Genomic DNA, 18,733 nt, shown 5'->3' with positions numbered 1-18,733 from the left:
AGCGCGGAGCCCGCCCTTGGGCGGAGCAGAGGCCCCGCCGCCGCCGCCGCGCTCCCGCGGCTCCGTGAGACCCGAGCGGCTGCGGCTGCCGGCGTTCCCCGCTGGCATCAGACCCTGCGGTGGGCATGTGCCATGCGTGCCCGTCCCGCCAGCCCTCGGCCCTGCCCCTCTGCAGCAGCATCGCCGCCTCCCGCGCTTGCCTCCGCCCTCCTGGGCTTCTGCCCAACAGTCTCCCGGGGTTCCGGGTCACGGCACCTCTCTGGAAGCTCTCTCCGTGTACGGGAAACACTCACTGGGCAGACACCTCATTTATGTCTCCGTCCTCCTTCTCGTGGCACTCCGTCCTCCTCATTTGCGCAAAGACCCCGAAACACGGATCTAGGACACCCGTGGTGTGTTGCGTGCCAGGTCACAGCCACCAGAAGGATGCAGTTGACCAGGTGAGCCCCAGCCCGTTCCTGCCAAGGAATTTGCCGTGCCTGGTGTTCCCCATATCCCTTAATCCACAGTGAACAAGCAAGGCGAGGTGGGTGGCACAAGATGTGTAAAGCTCTCTAGATCTTCCTGGCCAGGAGGTGAAGGGAAAGCAGTGAAGCCTCTCTGTACATCACAGGTCAGTTTATTCTCCACTGGTGCTCCCCCCAGTCCTGGAATGCAGTCCAGTATCCCTCAGGGATGGAGGCTGATGTGTACTGGCGCCGATCTAATGCAACCATGCCAATACCTCCACATCTGCCAGCCACTAAAAAGCCCAGAATCTTCTCTCTGCCCTGTGGTGGCTGGAGCCCCAGCACCCACCTTCAATCGCGCCTCCTGTCTCGCTCTGGCACACCAGCATCTCCTTGCAGATGCTGACATCCCCTCCCCTAGACCTGCTGTGCAACATTTGTCATCTTTGGTGGGTGTGCAACAGAGGTCCATCTCATCTTCTCCACACCGAGTGATGACAGAAATGAGATCACACACAAGTGCTGGGGGCTACACACACATCCTGGGTTTGGTGGGGATTAGCCTTCTTAGAGGCTGCTGCAGTGCTGTGGTTTTTGGATTTAGTATGAGAATATTGTGGATAATACACTGATGATTAAGTTGTTGCTTGCTCTAAGTCAAGGCCTTTCAGTTTCTCATGCTCTGCCAGTGAAAAGGTGCACAACCTGGGAGGAAGCAGAGTCAGGACAGCTGACCTGAACTGGCCATAGGCATATTCCATACCATGGAACATTGTGCCCAATATATAAGTGGAGGGGAGGAGGAAGAGTTGACTGGGAGCTGCTGATGCTCATCCCCCATCACTGGTGGAAGGGTTGGGCATCAGTCTGTGAGTGGTGAGCAATTGTATTGTGCATCACACATCTTTCTTGGGTTTTACTCCTCTCTCTTTCATTGCAATTAGTATCATTATTATATTTACTTTGCTTCCATTATTAAACTGCTTTTAACCCATGGGTTTAAATTTTTTTTTCCCCATTTTTCTTCCCACCAGGAGGTGGTAGTGAGTGAGCAGCTGTGATGATGCTTAGATGCCAGAGGGGGTTAAACTGCAGCAGTGGGGAAGGGATTTGCTCCCATTTTTTAATTCACCCTTCGGGTGCTGCTACAAACACGCCTTTTGGCAAGCAGACGACCACCTGCCTTACTATGCCTCCAAAACCTGCTCTGAACATGAGCAGGGAACCAAGCTCTTCACAAATGCAAACAGCATGGTACTAATTAGAACCACTGAGCTGGCCTCACAAACCCATAAAATAACTTAAATGGTAGTGGGAGAAAAAAAGCTCCTCCCCAGAAATCACCTGCCTTGCTAGAGTGGGCAGTGGTTCACAGATACTAAATAGGGGGATCCATGCTCAGATTCACTCAATGGCAAATTTCTTTGTGACTTTGCTACAGCACAGATCTACAACTAGGTGCAGACCCTTCCAGAGCTAGAGCCCAAGGAGGCACTGCAAGAAGAAAAACAAATCACACAGACAGGACTTTCCTGGAGATTGAGATCACTTTTATTTTCAGTCATTTTGGCAAGGATGTGTGGGCAAGTGTGGGTGTGGTGCATGTATGTCTGGGCATGCATGTGTGTGTGCGTAGAGTCCTGCCCAGTGATGGAGATTATATGAATACCTGCAATTACAGTCCATGAACTGAGCCATGAAGTGTGTGATAAGTGCTACACTGAGGCCCACTTGCTTGCCTCTTCTTGTGCTTACTGCAGTGCAGCATCTCCACATCCTGGCCCTGCTGTTCCAAGGATGCCAGCCCAAGATCCCATCCAAAGGACACGAGAGGAACTGAGCTCCAGGATCTGGCTCTGCAGGAGTGAGCCAGTGGGTTTTCATCTCACTTAGTGAGCTCCTAAATAACATTTGCAGCTCCCTTTGACACAGCCATATCTAATTCCTCACAGTGAGGAGCCTCAATTGCTTTGACAAACTTTAACTGCCTCAGAGGTACAACGGGGAAGAGAATAGGGACCCCACATAAGCTCCAGTGCTACAGCACAGCCAAGCACATCTTGAGCTCCTGGGAAAGCAGCACTCAAATACACTACTGAGTTTTTACAGCCACCAAGAGACAGTGGCATGGGGGATGCTGCAAGGGAGATGACCCTTGCTTTTGCAGCCCCCAGTCTATTCCATCTGATCTGAGAGACCATAAGGCAGGGTAAATCCCAAACTAGGCTCTATTTCAGTTTAACTTTTTAAAGCTGAATCCCCCAAGCTCAGAGCAGAGACAGTGTAGAAAGAACAGCACTGCCATGAAAGGAGACTAGTCAAAGGCATCCTGGCCTTGTGGCAGACTGGAAACAATCTTAATTCTCTGATCTTTTTGCTAATAGCACAGTTAAAACAGAAGTGTCCCATGCCCCAGGACCCTCTGCAGCTGCCAAAAGTGTCCAAGAACTCCTGTAAGCCCTAAAATGACCTAGATGTGCAGCATCACCCTTTGGGCTCACTCTCACTCAGCTCTACATATCTGAATGCTGCTTAGGGACATGCAATTCCTCACATTACACAGACCCAGAAGAAGGCAGAGCTGCTATCCTGGGAGTTTCACTTGGACGGATGCAGGTTTGAGTCCCAGGTTTTGCTTCAGAGCATAACACAAGGTACTCCAGGACATCCTCCAGCTGCTGAAAGTCCTGGAGTGCAAAGCAGCTTGCTAGCTCTGCTTCCAAACCTGTTTGAACCAGTTTCAACAGGAAATCAAAACCTGGTCAAGCAAGGGGTCTGCAAACCAATAAGGAAAACCAGTACAATCGTCTTGAGTGTAGTAGGCATCTAGGAGATTGCCAGGAGATTCTCCTCCTATTCCAAAAGGAGTTGAATTCATTGTCAGCTCCACAGGGAGACAGCTGATGCCCCAGTGTTTTCTGACCTCTTTATAATACATCTTCAGTAAAGGCTGCAGAGTGCTCCGCAGAGGCCTTAGTAATTTCTAACAGTTTCGTAACTCTCGGAGCAGGGACAAGAAGAGGAACACAATACATACTCTGAACTCAGGTATCTGCTGTTAGGGCACTGTATTTAAGCCCTCTTTCCTTGTGGCTTGATTCATGAAAAATGACAGATCCTTCAAAAATACAGGGCCCTCATCCCTGGGGCTCAGGGATATTAGGTGGGGTCTGAGGCAGAAGCTCAGCAAAAGGACACTATGAGAATCCCAGGGTGCATCCTTAAAAGACAGCGACAGCAAAATCAAAAGTACTATGAGCTGCTTGGTTTGGTCCTCCTGCATGGACTGCATGGATCTCCCACCTGGCAACTGCAAAGGGGAGATGTTTCTGAACTGCATAGAAAATTAAATGGCTTTTGCATATTAAAAAAATTCGGATGAAAACACAGTTACAGCAGTTACTAAACAGTGGGTGGATGAGCAATCACTGCTTCGTACTTAACAGACCCAACTAGATGGATCTCCATACTGCCACACTCCTGGCATCACGGCTTCAGTGCACTGCAGCAGCCTGAGTGCCTGCAAAGGCCAGGGAATGCTCCCACGGAGGCGGCACACCCCGGCAGGGGGCTGTGGTCCCAAGGAGCAGGCTGTAAGACGTCTGCTCTGTCCTCTCACTCCTTCAATGCTCACGCATCCCAGACCAGATGGGCACACTGGGAAACAGGCCTCCGGCTAGAAAAGGATTCCAGTTTGTGGTTTCTTTACAATGTGGTTTCCACGCAACTTCACAGCAACAATTCGCTAGTTTCTTCCTATGGAGAACGGAAAGAGAGGTGAGTAGCAGCAAAACAGGAGGAGAAGGCTGCCCAGCATGGGAGGTGACAGTAGGGAATGCTCTGACACAAGTTCTGCCTGTACCAGGCATGTTTTATGGGCAGAAAGACACAGGACAAGGGAGTTTCCTAGCATTATTCCCAAGCATCATTCAAAGATCTCACGTCCCTGTCATCTCCTCCAGCCACCACAGACAATTCCAAGTCTCCAGTTTATCCACAGCAACCCAGAAGCTCAATCAATTAATGATTCTCACTGATGTTCATTTCCAGAGGTAGCAGGTCAACACATGAAATCTGAGCCCAAGCTACCCTCCCAAGCTGGAATGATACCCTGAAGTGACAGGAAGCTGACTGAGCTGCCAGCTTTTATTTGGCAGCTTTTCCCCCTGAAGTAAGGTACATGGCTTGATTTCTTCTACCTGGCCTTGGGATCTCCTGCTAGAGTGGATTCTGCCCTGCTTTCTCAGCGTTAAGTTCTTGCCAATGGGAAGATTTACAGCATTGCACGAGGCTGGCATTTGAAGGATCAGAAACCATGGGAATATCATCTGTGCAACAGCGGCAGGTCCCAGCAGGACACATCACTGTCTTGCAGTGGTTGCAGGCCTGGCCAGCTCCCATCCTGGTGGGCACTGCCTGCTGACTTGTACCAACCATCCCAGGCCAGCCATCACAGCCCAAAGAGCTAAGGGCTGTACATTAAGACAAGTATTTTAAGTCCCTTATCTCTCAGACTTCCCCCAGCATCTGATGAAGGGATCCTGGCTCTGGAAATACCTGCCTCCTACTGATTTACACTAAATAAATATTTGCATGGAGCAGGACTCACACAGCACCGTTACCAGGGCTCAGCTGCAGGGCACAAACTTATAGCAACATATTAGAAGTCCTCAAAGCCACATAGCTGGGGGAGAAACCAGAACTTTGGTGCCAGTGCTCAGCCTGGCCTTTCCCCACATCTGGAGAGGGAAAATGGCTGCTCATGAAGCATGGCTGCCAAGGTCAGTCCAAGGAGATCAGGATCAGTTTGTACCACACACTGCTTCACCAGATCTCTGCACAAAGATGCCCGGGTGGCTTTCCTAGGAGCACGACCAAAATCTAGATTTTTAGTGTTCTAGTAGACATAATGCATGGAAAGCACCACAATTGCAGTAATCCAGACATGGCAGAGCAGCAGCTGTTCAGGGATAATGGTAGCACTAGAGACAAGAAATAGCATGTGCTAGAGGCACACTCACTGCCCTGCTTTTCTCCGTGCGTGATCACAGCACATCCTCACCACTTCATGGCACAACATATGTGAACGTACAGGGCAGGAAACATTTCCCAGCCTGCTTCTCTGCCAGCCTCTGCTCAAGATTGCTTCATGGGACACAGTCAGCTGTTTTGTGGTGGAGCAATTTTAAAGGCTTCACAGTACCAACCCACTCCCCATCAAAGCCTTGGCCAACTGCAACAAAACTCACTTGTCCAGGAACAAATCCAGGGAATCCCGCTACAGCTCATTTCAAGAGACTTTCCTCCAAGCAGGTCTGAATTAAATGGTATACCAAGAACATTTTTACATTCATCATGAGATCCAAATGGATTTTCAACACGCGATCAATGGGTCCACAGAAACCTATTCCCAGTGCTTTCCCTCTGGCCAGCAGCCCTCTGCCATCTGCAGCCATCATTTTCCTTCATGCCTTGTCATCCCCAACCTCCAGATGACTTCATCCACTCCAGCCATGAGGCCCCCACCTGGGAGCTGCCCCTGCCCCACAGCATTTCTTTCAGGGTCCAAAGTCCAAAGTCCCATTGATCCCTGTCAGCATCAACTCCGCAGCTGGAAAGATGGGACCACTGCAGAGCATCAGCTGTGTTCTGCCCGGTGGAAAACCTTTGGCACCAGTACTGACGGTTTATCTGGAAGAGGAAAGGATAAAGAAAAAGTAATATAGCAGGGTTCATAGTGCTTGAGATGAATAACCTAAGACATATGATTTTCTCTAAGCTTCTAAACAGGGAGTGTGACGTAAAGTAAAAGTAACACAGGGTTTTTTGAGAACACCAGTTTCCTGCCAGCAGAGTGACTGTGAAACTGGGACACAGTTAACAGACGTTGTGGAAGGCAGGCTAGAGGACAAGGAGGATAGGAGGCACAGCCTGACAGCACATTACAACAAAAATGGCACCTGCAGATTAGAAACATGCTGTGCCACGTACACACACACAGGAGAACCACATGAACAGGCAGTAGTGACCTGTGGCTCAGTATCAGAGCAGCTTTGTTTTCTGCCCCAGAAAACAACCTCACCTCCACACACAGCTCAACAACCACACATCAGCTGAAGCTATTCTCCACCATGAGTGGTATTTTGGAATGGGAGGGTACTGGACAGAGAGAACAGCAACTAAAGCTCCTGTCAAGACACTGAAGTTAAAGTAACAGGCATTCACATACAGCACAGCAGCAGACACCAGCAAGACACTCAGCTGCTCCTTTAAGCTTCCTATCAAATTCCCTTGTGCCACTCCAATTAGAAAAGACCATGGCTGAATTTCTGTTTTTCCAGAAAACCCATGCATCAAAAAGCCAAGGCATTGGCTGCTTTGGTGAGTCTTGCTCCACATTTTTTTCCCACCACAATACAGCTCCGTTTTCCAAGCACATTCCCACTCTGTGAAGTACATACAGGCTATAGATACACAAGAGGGCAGGGCTCCTGTCCAGGGGGACCTCACCAAGTTGGAGGACTGGACCAACAACAGTGCTGTAAAATTCAACAAGGACAAGTGTATAACTCTGCTCCTACAACAGGAGAACCCCATGCACCACCACAACCTGGAGTCCTGCTGGCTTGGGATATGGTGGAGATAAGCCAGTAATGCATCTTTGGCAATGAAGGCCAACAAAATAAAAATAAAATAAAATAAAAATAAAATTTAAAATAAAATTTAAAATAAAACGTTGAGACTCAGATGGAACAAAAGGAAAGAAGTTCTGTCGCAGAATAAAGTCTGGAGACGTGGTAGCACCTCCATCCTTGTCATGCTAGGATGACACCCTCAGCTATAGAAAGTCCCAAAGAACCTGACCTGCCTGTGAGAGTGGTCCTGCTTGAGAGGGGGGTGTACAGAATCTCCTGGGCTCCTGTCCTATCAAAACCTACTTATGACCGCATTATCTCCTGATCTGTCCTGCCCAATGTGTGCCTTGCATCTGCCACAACACAGCACAGAGAACACCTCAGCCCATTTCCGTGTACTTCTTATCCTCTGAGTGGGCTGTCTATAGGCACAAATAATTAGAGCAGTCCCCAGGTTGTGGGGCTGCTACCTTCCAGAAAGAAGTGCTTAGTGAGGGCATGTTTTACATAAGCTTTCTGGTGTCTACTGACAGGGGAATAGGTCTGCATTCTGGTCTCACTTGGAACAAGGGCTGATCACAGTAGGAGTGGGGGGGTAAACCAAGGCAACATTAACTCGCTCGCTGCCGTTCTTGGGACAGATGATCTCCGTCAGGCCCTCTGGTCTCGGCTGACTCAGCAGTTCTCCTGTGAATAAAGGAAAAAATGAAAACTTTTAAGCATCAGCAAGGCAATTTTTGCTTTTAGCATGCCCTTCCTCTCCCCCATACCAGGTAAGCACGCATGAGTGACGCAGACGAGCACTGCAAGAGGGCTCACTGGTCCTACAACACGAGCAGGTCCCATACCTGTAACCATGGTGAGTGTCCTGAGTACAGCTTGGAGACATGCTGCTCCCCACACACAGAACATCTGCCATCTTTCCATTCTCTGCTCTGAATCCCTGCACACAGCTTCGAGAGCTCCTTAGGGATTCAGAGCATCTAGATCGAAGACCCCCTAATGCCCCTCTCCCCTGGGTGCATTTGCCACAACTGCCATGGGACTGCTGCTGCATCCTGTCAGGATCCTTGGCTATGCTATACTCTGCTGAGCATGCAAATCCCAGCTCCCAGCTGTCAGCTCCTCCATAATGGAGGCAAGACTGGCTCTATATTGAGTCAGTCGCAGTGAGGGGCTCTCACATTGCCTGGTATCCCTCTGTGAAATGAGTTGCGTCAGCTCTGCTGTTCAAGTGCCAAGTTGGCAGCTCCACACTGCTGGCACCCTTGCAGAATGTAGTTCAGGGCAAGACACAGGTCAGCACAGAGAGAGGGGAAAGCCAGTTGCTGAGATGTGCCCAGCCCCGGGGAACGCTTCCCCAACAGCTTGCTCAGAGCGAATCAAATTTCCTCCTGGCTTCATTCCACACATGACTCCTCCCAGCAAGGCAGATCCCCCAGCCATCAATGTGCTATCTCCTCAGTGTAGTCCAGCTACAGCTTAGACAACCAAAAGCACCAGAAACACTCTTGACACCTGTCTGGGAGGTAGGGTCTGCTCTCAAAGGCAATATGGGATGACCAGCAAGGGCTCAATTCTTCTGGGTGCGCTTACGTGGGTGCCAAACAGACCTACCCAAGGAAGAGGCACCAGGTCACAAATGGCCTGATCACTGACTTTCTTTACAGAGGCAGGCCAGCTGTAAGTGGGCTGCAGCCACAGGTCCACACAAAACTCTCTGGACCCATCAATCAAGCAGCCACTGCGAGTGTCCCCACTTCCACTAAAACACGACAGATGGTCCTTGGACTCCTCTATTTTTAAATGCACTTGCAATAAATTCCTCTACTGTTAAAGAACATCAGAAAATGTCTCCTGTCTAGTGGCTATTGCTGGGAACCCAAGGAAAAACAGAAAAGAAATCGCACTTCAAAGTACTGCTCTCAGCCTGTGCAGCAATAGCACATCAGGCAGCCCCATCATGGGGTATGAAGCCCTACAAATGCTGCTTCCCTCTTCTCACACTGCTTCTCTTCTCACTTTCAGGAAACAGCACGTCATTTCACATTGTGAAAACAGAGGGGAGGGCTTGACAAGGAATACACACAGCTCTCCTTGAGAGATGCCCCACTTGTAGGGCCAGCAATTCCAGTTTGCTCCCATGGTCTGCAGTCTGAATTCACATTTGGTTTCAGTGTCTCCCCTCACCTCACACCTACACTCAAACCTGAACTGGCGGAGCAGCTTTTAAGCGAGGAAGATGCATCTTCTAAACCAGAAGAAATGTGATGGCATTTGCAATTCAAAGTTAAGTCTGCAAGGCAGCGTCTTCAATGACATGAGTTGTCATACTTTGAAAGCAGCATTGCACCCCATCAGGCATGTACACCACAGGGCTCCATCTCCCAACAATTCCCTGGTTTCCAACCCCAGACTGACTTCCAAACTGCAGTATTGATAACTATACTGAAAGCACCATCTCTGAAAGATGAGTCACAAAATCAGTGCACCATTATGCACTTTAAAGACAGGGCTAATATCCATTAGATCTTAAATCAGAGGAGTGCAATAAGACTGGTCGGTCTGCTTGAGCCATCATTCCTATTTCCATCTTCCCACTTCAGAAGTACTTAGATGGTGATTGCTCAAGCAGAGGGGATTGTGTAAGGTAAAATAGATGTCTGATTTGTAGGCAAAACCCTTGCCACAGCTCTTCAGTCACCCTCCTTTTTTCATAGCTTTACCTTCCCCTCTAGGCTGTCTCTGGGATAAAGCTCACCTTACCCTGTACCCAGCCCCAGCCGAATCTCTTCCAGCCCCACTCCCAGTTCCTGCTGACATACATACTGCTCCCCAGAAGAAAGACTTTTCTTACAACTTCTCCATAAGACATATCATGCACTAAATGGACAGAAGATCACCTATGCATCCTTACTATTCTTCCCCCTTTCAGCTAAAAGATGTCCTGCTGCTTTACTATACTGTCCTCATCCCCTTCTCATTGCAAACTGGTCATCCTTCCTGCACAAACTCATCGCAATACTAAACTAGGTAAAACCATCTAAATTACACCTCATATCACTACTGAATAAAAGCCAGTGCAAATCCCATTGCAATGTGCAATGTAATGTATGCCACAACAAACTAGCATTGAGACATCCTGCTTGGATACAACTCTCCAGGCTCAGAATCTCTTGGAGATGTCAGAAACCTCCCATTTCTATTCAAAAATTATTCAAACTGAAGGAAACTGGCAATAAAAGTCTTCAGGGCCACAGCAGGGTGGGAAAGAGGAGATCCAATGGTATTGGACTGATTGATATAAAAGGAAAAGCAAAGTGCCTGGCATGGGGAGGCGTTTGATTGCTTTAATTGTTAAGTTTAATTGCAATTTGAATGTAGCACCTTGCGTCTGCAGTACTTGTCCCACCCCAATGTACAGGCTGTATTTTGCACATTCCGTTGTGAGCACGTCACTATTTTACTGGAAACCTCATTTCTGCCTGCAATAGCACATACACAAGCACAAAGCTTATCCTAGTCTCATCTCAATACGGACTTAGTTTAAATGTTAACTTCCAAAAAAGCCAATAAAGTTTTAACCAAAACTGTAACTACTTTGTCTTAAGGCTAAAGACTACGACAGTCACGTGTGTGAAGAACAACTTCATTTTTCAGTAGACAAATCTACATGACTTAAGATTATTCATCTGATTTAAGAGCATGAGCCCTGTTTTTAAAGGCACTTTAATGCTGGGTACTTGATGACCAAGGCCTGATGTTTAGATGCATCTAAATCCCAGATCAGTTGATAGTAGAGAGGCACCTGCCCAGCCTGGTTAAAAGTACCTGCAAATAGAGAGCAAATGCTCGAAAATATGCTCCTTTGCTGCCTCTCATCTGCAATGGCACAAATGGTGCAGAAAAAGTTGTATTTGTCCCATGGCCACCCTCCTGGTGTTCTGGCACAGAAACTGGTCTTCAATTTTCTCCAATCTCTTTACAACTTGGTAAAATGTACTGCACAGCAAGTTAAGGTTGAGACACAAACCAAGACCATGTCATGAAACTCATCAGCCCAGGCAGATGGGCTGAACGAGTCATGCTGCCCACGTAATTTAAAAGAAATGTGCTACACATGGGCAGTCCCAGGGAAAGGCAGGAACAAACCTTCACACTTTTCCAGCACTCTACCAGAAAGGCCTGTTTCCTTTCAGCATTAGCCAGCTCACCTGAAGCAGTTACTTCTATGTCAGCAAGATCTTCTTCACTGCCACTGTTTCATCCCAGAACAGACACAGGCACAGGCTCACTCAAAGCTCATGCCAGTGATCAAACCCATGCATGCTGCAAAGCACACTTCACTGGCCTTTAGAAAATACCCGTGAAATGCCAGATACCCGTGACAAATCAGAGAGCCAGGAGAAAGGCTGACAGCAAGAAAAGCGAGTACTAGTAGGAGTGTTTGGTTACTCCATGCTGGCAGCCAGACAATGCCAGCTGTAAGCCTACTTGGCTGCCTAACAGAGAGGAAGGTTTTGCATGCAGGAAGAAAATACCACCTAGACCACTTGCCTTCATGCAGTTCCCACTGCAGTGGCTGTGCTACACGGCCCAAGGTTTCCCATTCATGTGTCGAGAATCTGCTCCAAGGGCACAGGGATGAAATACTCTACTCCAGCTTGTCATGCCATCTCCTCTCCCTCAGAGCTCCCAGGACAACACATTTGCACAGTATCAGCCGATGATGTTCATCATTTTTATGCTGTCATTCCTGCTGTCAGGATCTGGGCCCCATTGGGACGAACAGCCAGCAGTGGATGAGCAGGACCTAGCCCCAACTCTGTGGTATTGCTTCTCTCTCTTCAGTCTGCCAGGGACCTTGAGAATATATTGCTCATGCTTTACAACAGGGGCATGAGAGCCAAAACCAAGCTGCTCCTACATCTTGCCCTGCTTCAGCACTGACCTGCTTACTCCATCATATATCCTAGAGCTGCTCCAACCAAGGACCCACTAGTTTTTGCAGCCTCAATGCTCATATGTTCTCTTGCCCTAAATCCCTTCTCACTCCTCCTCCTTGCTGAAGGCCTTCCAACACAAACCACTGCAAGTGGGGTTGACTGGAGATAGACTTTACATCTCAGCCTCAACTGCTTCTCTGTCAAGCCTCCTTTGACTAATCTTTGCTTGTGACATCTCTCAGCATAGCACTCAGCAGTCATGCCTTCAGAAGACTAGAGAATAGAACACTTCAACGTTGCCTGCATACCCAAAGCATGTGCCCTAAGTTTGGCTTCCAACAGCAGTTGGAAAACAGGGCACACATGACAGCCCTGGGGTTCAGAACACCCCTTTGTGTTGCATGCAGTCCCACCCCCTTTCATCCATACAACTGTAAAGAAATTGGGGCTGGAGAAGCCACAATTTCTGTGCCCGGCTGTTTGCTGTTTTAAGGTTCAACAGCTGGAGCACTTACACAATTACATGAAAGTTGTCACAGAGGCAGGGTGAGATGAATACTCGTGTGCACAGATTTCCCCTTCTGCTTTAAGTGCAGGAAACGCCCTCACACACTGGGACTTTGCAGTCAGCTCTACAAGAAATCTTTCAGGAGTCTTGGCAGAAGGAAAAGGAAGGAGATGGTGTTTCACAACGAGCCTGCTTCTACTCCACACCACTTAAATCTTCTCTGCCACTGTCTGCTTAGATGAAACTAATTACTTGCGTCATACAAATGTTGCTGTGCATGACACACAAGCTTATTCTCAAGTACTGTGCACAGAAAATACTGCTCTGTACTGGTATGAATTTTTAATATGCTCCTTGCAGCACTGCCTGCATGTCACGCACAAAAATATTCCCCAGAAAGATAGAACACTGCACTTGATTTATTTCTGGAGTCCTGAGTGACCTGATCTACCCAGCCTGCTTGAGGCAGAGGGCTGGATAGATACCTCCAAGTTAGGATTTTATGTTTTTCCTCACTGAAGGTCATTCTCCTGACTACAAATATAGGGGGAAAACAAAACAAAACAAAAAACAAACAAACAACAACAACAAAACAAACAAACCCACTGAAAGCAGAGACATCACAAAAGGGAGCAGAGCAGGGTGAAATGTACATTATAAACCAAAGTTTCATAAGCCTTATGTTGCAGTCCCCAGTCAGAGGAGCTTAGAACTAGCAAACAAAAACAACAGAATTCCAGCCTGTCAAAGAGCCCTGCTGGAAGAGACTACTGTGCAAAAAAGGCAACAGAGAAGAAAAACTCCGTTGGTAAATAATAATCACAACAGCAGGCTGGTGAGGAGAACCACACATCAGGTAGAGCACATGCCCCAGAGCAAATGAACCAGGGATTTGATATAGTTTAAAAATTAAGGGAAGGCATGAAAGCAAAAAGAAAGCTTGCTCTGGAGATGTGGAGTGGGAAATGCAGCCAGTTGCAAGTCAAAGGACTAGCCTACAGAGGTGAGACCCCAAGAGCAGAAGCGGATAGCACAGAGAAAAGGGTGGTGGGAGCAAGGGTCAGAGCTTTCTAAAACATGCAACAGGAACAGATTTCTCTTTTGAAGGGTTCAAGACCAAAAGCATCAACAGCTTCCTTGAGCAGAGAGCAGTCTCCTGTGGCTGCCCAGCTCCAATCTAGAGCATCACAGCTGCTGGAGGGGGAGGCTCAGCCCTGGGGCTACTGGCTGATCCAAGCATTGGACAACTTATCAGCTCCTGCATTCACAGCATTAGCTGTCTCTTGAGTCAGCACCTCCTCTCTAGGCCTTACAGCTCTGACTGTGGACATATATATGGCTCACCTTGCATACTTCCCCCGGATGGCTGTACATAAAATGTTTCGTCAAGGTTCTTAAGTCAGATGAGGTGAAAGAAACAAAACAATCTCTGGAAACAGACAGACCGCAGTGCTTTTCAGCTTGGAGCTGACAGGTCAAGCTTCAGAATCCAGAGCTGCAGCTCTCCAGGCCAGGAATCCCAGGGGAACTGCAGTAGCTGGGCTCTGCTCAGCTCAAGCCTAGGCAGCTTTTCCCCCAGCAGCTGAGATCACCCTGCACTTTAGCTCCTAGCTAAGGAGCTACCAGGCTAATCACTTTGGCAGGAAGCCCAGGGCTGTGCCAAAGGCTAAGGTGCTCTGCAAAGCCTGTCCAGGAGACACAGGCAGACAGACACTGTACCTGGCAATCACTAACACTATTTTCTGCCACGCAGGGAATGGGAGAGTCACACAAACATCAGCTATGGTCTGAAAGGCTTAAGGGGGTTAAATACCTTCCCTCTTCCCCAAGTTGTTATAGGGTCAGCTAGCTCTTCTGCCACAGCAGAAGAGGACATTGACACACCTCAGCATTTGCAAAAGCTCTGGGGAAGCTCTTGGCACTGGATCGAGCACACCTCTGGGCAGAACTTGAGTGGAAAGTGTTCTGGATGTTCAACTCCAGAGCTACAGGGGGTTAATTATTCAAATTCAAAATACCAAATTACACCTCATACACTAGTTTTCCCCTCATGAATTATTGGAGAGCATCCCTTCCAAGTAAAAAAATTGGAAAACTCTATGTTTTTCCAAAACACTAGTTAATTATATTTTTCTCAGGCACACAGAAATTAACTATAGTTACAAATGGAATCCAATTAGAAACAAATAAAAAACCCCTTACAATCCTCAAACCACACAATTTAGTACTTCCCATCTGCAGACTCACAAACACAAATGCCGAGAGCAGTAAATGATCAAAACAGCTCCATCAAAATAACTCCAGGAGCAGTTGTGGAAGTCTGAGCCTTCTGTCTCCTGCTGGCAGTACAAAATAAGCAGTTCTGAGAAATAAATGATGGTTGCCATCTAATCTATTCCTAAGCCAGTGTGGGTGATCGACCATCAATGTGGCTGCACAACGAATGCAATTTCTCTCTCCTTCTTGTGCAGGCCATGAGATACTGAGTGCAGACAGCATGTATGCCAGGTAACAGTGACATCTCGCAGATTGAGAGATTTGAGAGGAAAGAGGGCTGTGACTTTTGACACTACTGCTCTTTCCAAAAAGATGAGGAAAGGGAATGAACAAGATGCCATTTCTCCACTCTGTTCCATCAAACTCAATACATTTCAAATAGTATTTCAGCATGAGTAGCCTCCCTCGTCCAGCTTCACCTCTACCTATTCTGTTGGACACTCCATCTTTCTTCTCCCTGTGCAGTAGGGAAGGTAGGAACAAGCCAGCTCTTCCCATTAATGACCAGAGCAGACAGTGGAGAAAGGATGTGACCAAAGAGAACAAGCAAACAGCACAGCATAAAGCCGTAAAAAAATGAGAGGGGGCACTGGGGAAAAATTGAGGAAATAAAACATCCTTCAAATTGCTGAATATTTTGCTGTCCTTCTAATATCTGAAAAGCTTTTTGAATTGGCAGGCTGCAACACAGCACATTCTGACAACTGCAATACAAGCCATGAAAAATTGATTTGCTTCATTAACATTTTAGGACCTTATTAGCTGGAACGAAATTGACTGTCAAGGCATTTTAAGGGAGAGTCATGGTGTAATGAGCTCAGTGTGAATTATCCTCATCCCAGAATAGAAACAGGCCTGTCACTGAGTAACCAAGCCCAGAATCTACCTTTTGGTTATTTTTAATTCCACCCCTTCAGCCTTATCTGCCATAAGCACTTTTTCAGTATGACAGGGCAAGGCACCAGCTGGAGAGAAAGCTGCAGCCAGCCCCAGCCTGTCTGCTCTCACTCAGTAACAGCGAGGGACAACTGCACACAGAGCATCCACCTGAACACTAGACATCACTGGCTGCAGACAGTCCAGACAGCAACAATTCCCACCAGTCTCAGCCCATCTTTCCAAACAGCAATTTCAAAGCTATTACTCCTCCATCACAAATGAAACGATGACTCTTTTTTTCGTCCAGATGATCAGCACACTGCAGGTCCAACTAAATGGAAAAAAAGCATTTTAAAGGAGTTATCAAAGCCATTACTATGATAAACAGTTAAGTGCAGGGTCACTGAAGTCTGCAGGGAGTACCAGGACTGATCACCATCCTGCTACCTTTGTTCCTCTGTGTTTAGGTCACAACACATTAATAGGTAGCCATGTGAAAAGCCAGCCACCAGAGCAGGCCATACAAGACTCAGCCCCACTGACTTCCAGCCTTATGCAACTGATGAGACAGAGCCAAGACTCCACCTTTAGCCCTTTTGCTAAATTCAGAGGATTAGGCAGTCTGCAAGACATTTTTCCTCACAATAGTCTAACTACTGACATTGCACCCAGAACTGGCTGACTGTTTTCTACCTGCTCCAACACAAAAACTAGAAAGCCTCAATTCAGGTACTACATGGTGCACTTACGGAAAAGCAAAAGGAAGCACCTGATGCAGACTGATGCATCCCAAGAGTTCACAAGCAGACCAGACTATTCAAAGTGTCCTTAAGCATTACTAAAGAGACAAATCCATGAGCTGATGTCATCTGCTGGTGACAGACTAAGGCTGGGAGAGCATTTGGGACAAGTTTTGTCCCCTGTTGGCTTACTCCTTCCTCGCAAGATGTCCACGCATGCCATGGCTGAAGGCAGGATTCTGGCTATGAAGCCCCTCTTCTAAAAGTTGACAGGTATCCAGCTGGGAAGTGAAAAACCTGGAGTTTTCCCTTGTAGTAACCTTTTCTTTTTTTTTTTAAATTTACTTGCCTTTTTCCAGCCAAGAAGAAGGAGAACAAACCAAAACACACCTGCAAGACTTGCATCTATGTGTTCTGCTCAACAGTTTTCTCTGAGATTAAGTAAACTCCTTTCTCCGTTAAAGTAACTTTGACTCCATGAGTTGCTGTTGCCTTAGGGCTATTTGAAGGTTTCAGTGTGTTTTGCAAACTGAACTAGAAGGAGCTGTATTTTCAAACCTGTGGTGGTAAGTATTCTCTCCCACATCACTTAAGGTGAGATGCATGTGCAATATTCCTCTGTAAAGGTATTTTGGTCACCCTAAAACACTCGTTGCTCATCAGGACAACCACAGAGCCCACTTAAACGCAGTAACATTATTTACCCTTCAACATCGACTAGTCTAAGGAGAAAAGCCTGGACAACAAAGGTCCTCCTCATACTCAAATGTTAAATCAAGTGTTTTACTTGGCTATCGAGCCAACTTGAACTGCTCCCTGTTCTAATCTATCAACATGACTTCATACTGAAGTCGCTTTACTGGGGAATTTGGTCTATGCACGTACATCACAAAATTTATTCTAGGCTCATGCTTAATTGGAACAAAATGCCTCCTTGGCATTTTTCCTTCAAGGCTATCTACTTTTCTACATAGTAATAACTAACTCCACAATACATGCTGTCCACAGGTATGGCTTTAGCTGACCAGAAAGCTGCAGGATCAGAGAAGTTTCCTTAATTACAGGGACATCAGATATAACTTCCTTCTTTACACATACTGGTTTCACTGACACTCTAGTTCGTTAATTACATCCTTAGTCAAGTATTTCTCCCTTGTGAAACAGTGTGATGTAGATCTGCATCAAGCTATATGGCTAAAATCAGAGGGAGCAAAGCGCTGAGACGATTGGGCAATTCTCCTCTTGGCCTCACGCATACGGCCACTATAAAAGTGGAACATGGAAGTGCCCAAGCAGCACTCCACAGAGCTCAGAGCCTGAGGCTCCCTATGCCAACAAAGGTGGAAACCTGATTCTTGTTTCAAATCCGCTCTGTTTGTTTGGCTTAAAGTATCTTTGTTATTACCAAAATTGCTGTCTTCAAAGTCTGAGTGACCTGCTGCCTTTCTCCCGATCAATGATAGAAAAAAGCTCCATCTGTCCTTTTACTGTTAACAGCTTTTACTTGCTACCTTTTCCAGAGGGGATGAGAACTAATATTTTAATTTTTCTTTTTGTGTTGATTTGTGATTCCTCAACATTTCCAGTAATTTAACCACTCTTTTCTGAACCCTCTCATTCCTTAATATCCAAACAGATGACAGACAACTAATTGTTGAAAATCAATGCAATAGCTAGCTTTATTACAAATACCATTTTCCCAATGAAAAGTGCTTATTTATGAGCCTAATATTATAGATTGTTTTATTATCTCTGCTGAGACCAATGCTTATTGCTTTTTATTTTACCACTGGAATACCTCCCAGTGAGAAGTCATGCGAATACAGAAGCAATAGCTTTGCTAGTTAACTCCTACAGAGTTCATTGCCTGCTAAACGCCATCTGGTCTGGGTTCTCAGTGCCCAAAAGTCAACTGCAGCACCCATCTTTGCTGTTTAAAAATCGCCTCTATGGTAGTCATGCTTGTTACTGGAACAGGAAGGAGCTCTGGGGCCCAGAAAGAACTCATCAGCCTCCTAGGGAGGCAGCAGGGCTGCCAGGAGAACATTTAACTCCTCCACCATTTCCTCTACTCCCCTGCACCTTTCTCTCATAGGGAATTCTCTATCCTGGTCCTCTATTGGAGCTGTAAACCAGTATTACTTCTAGATTTCCACCACATGGATAACTCTGGGGTACTTACTCACCAGTGTCATTGTAACACAGCCCTGACCCTCCCCCTCCTTCAGATGTTTTATCAACTCACCTGAACTGCAAGCTGGCTCTCCCCTGGATGGGATCTGTCTTGGGGAGAAACCAC

General features: G+C 47.0%; 1 protein-coding gene across 2 annotated transcripts in view; it reads right to left on the bottom strand.

The window, feature by feature from the left end:
- Positions 1 to 1,977: 1,977 nt before the first annotated feature.
- The window catches only part of MFHAS1 (multifunctional ROCO family signaling regulator 1), a 34,867-nt gene continuing 18,111 nt past the window's right edge, over positions 1,978 to 18,733 (bottom strand). The window contains exons 2-4 of one of the 2 annotated variants that reach the window (XM_058420518.1): positions 7,616 to 7,771; positions 5,699 to 6,140; positions 1,978 to 4,205 (exon numbers count right to left, since the gene is read on the bottom strand). In XM_058420518.1, coding sequence (XP_058276501.1) covers positions 7,641 to 7,771 — 131 coding nt within the window. In that variant the 3' untranslated portion in view covers positions 1,978 to 4,205; positions 5,699 to 6,140; positions 7,616 to 7,640. The remainder of the gene's footprint in view (positions 4,206 to 5,698; positions 6,141 to 7,615; positions 7,772 to 18,733) is intronic. The other variant, XM_040065385.1, reaches the window with a different exon arrangement.

The sequence above is a fragment of the Hirundo rustica genome, chromosome 5 (genome assembly GCF_015227805.2).
Source record: "Hirundo rustica isolate bHirRus1 chromosome 5, bHirRus1.pri.v3, whole genome shotgun sequence".
NCBI lineage: Eukaryota > Metazoa > Chordata > Aves > Passeriformes > Hirundinidae > Hirundo > Hirundo rustica.
Note: the sequence above shows the minus strand (reverse complement) of the source record. Positions and strands in the feature narration are given on the sequence as shown.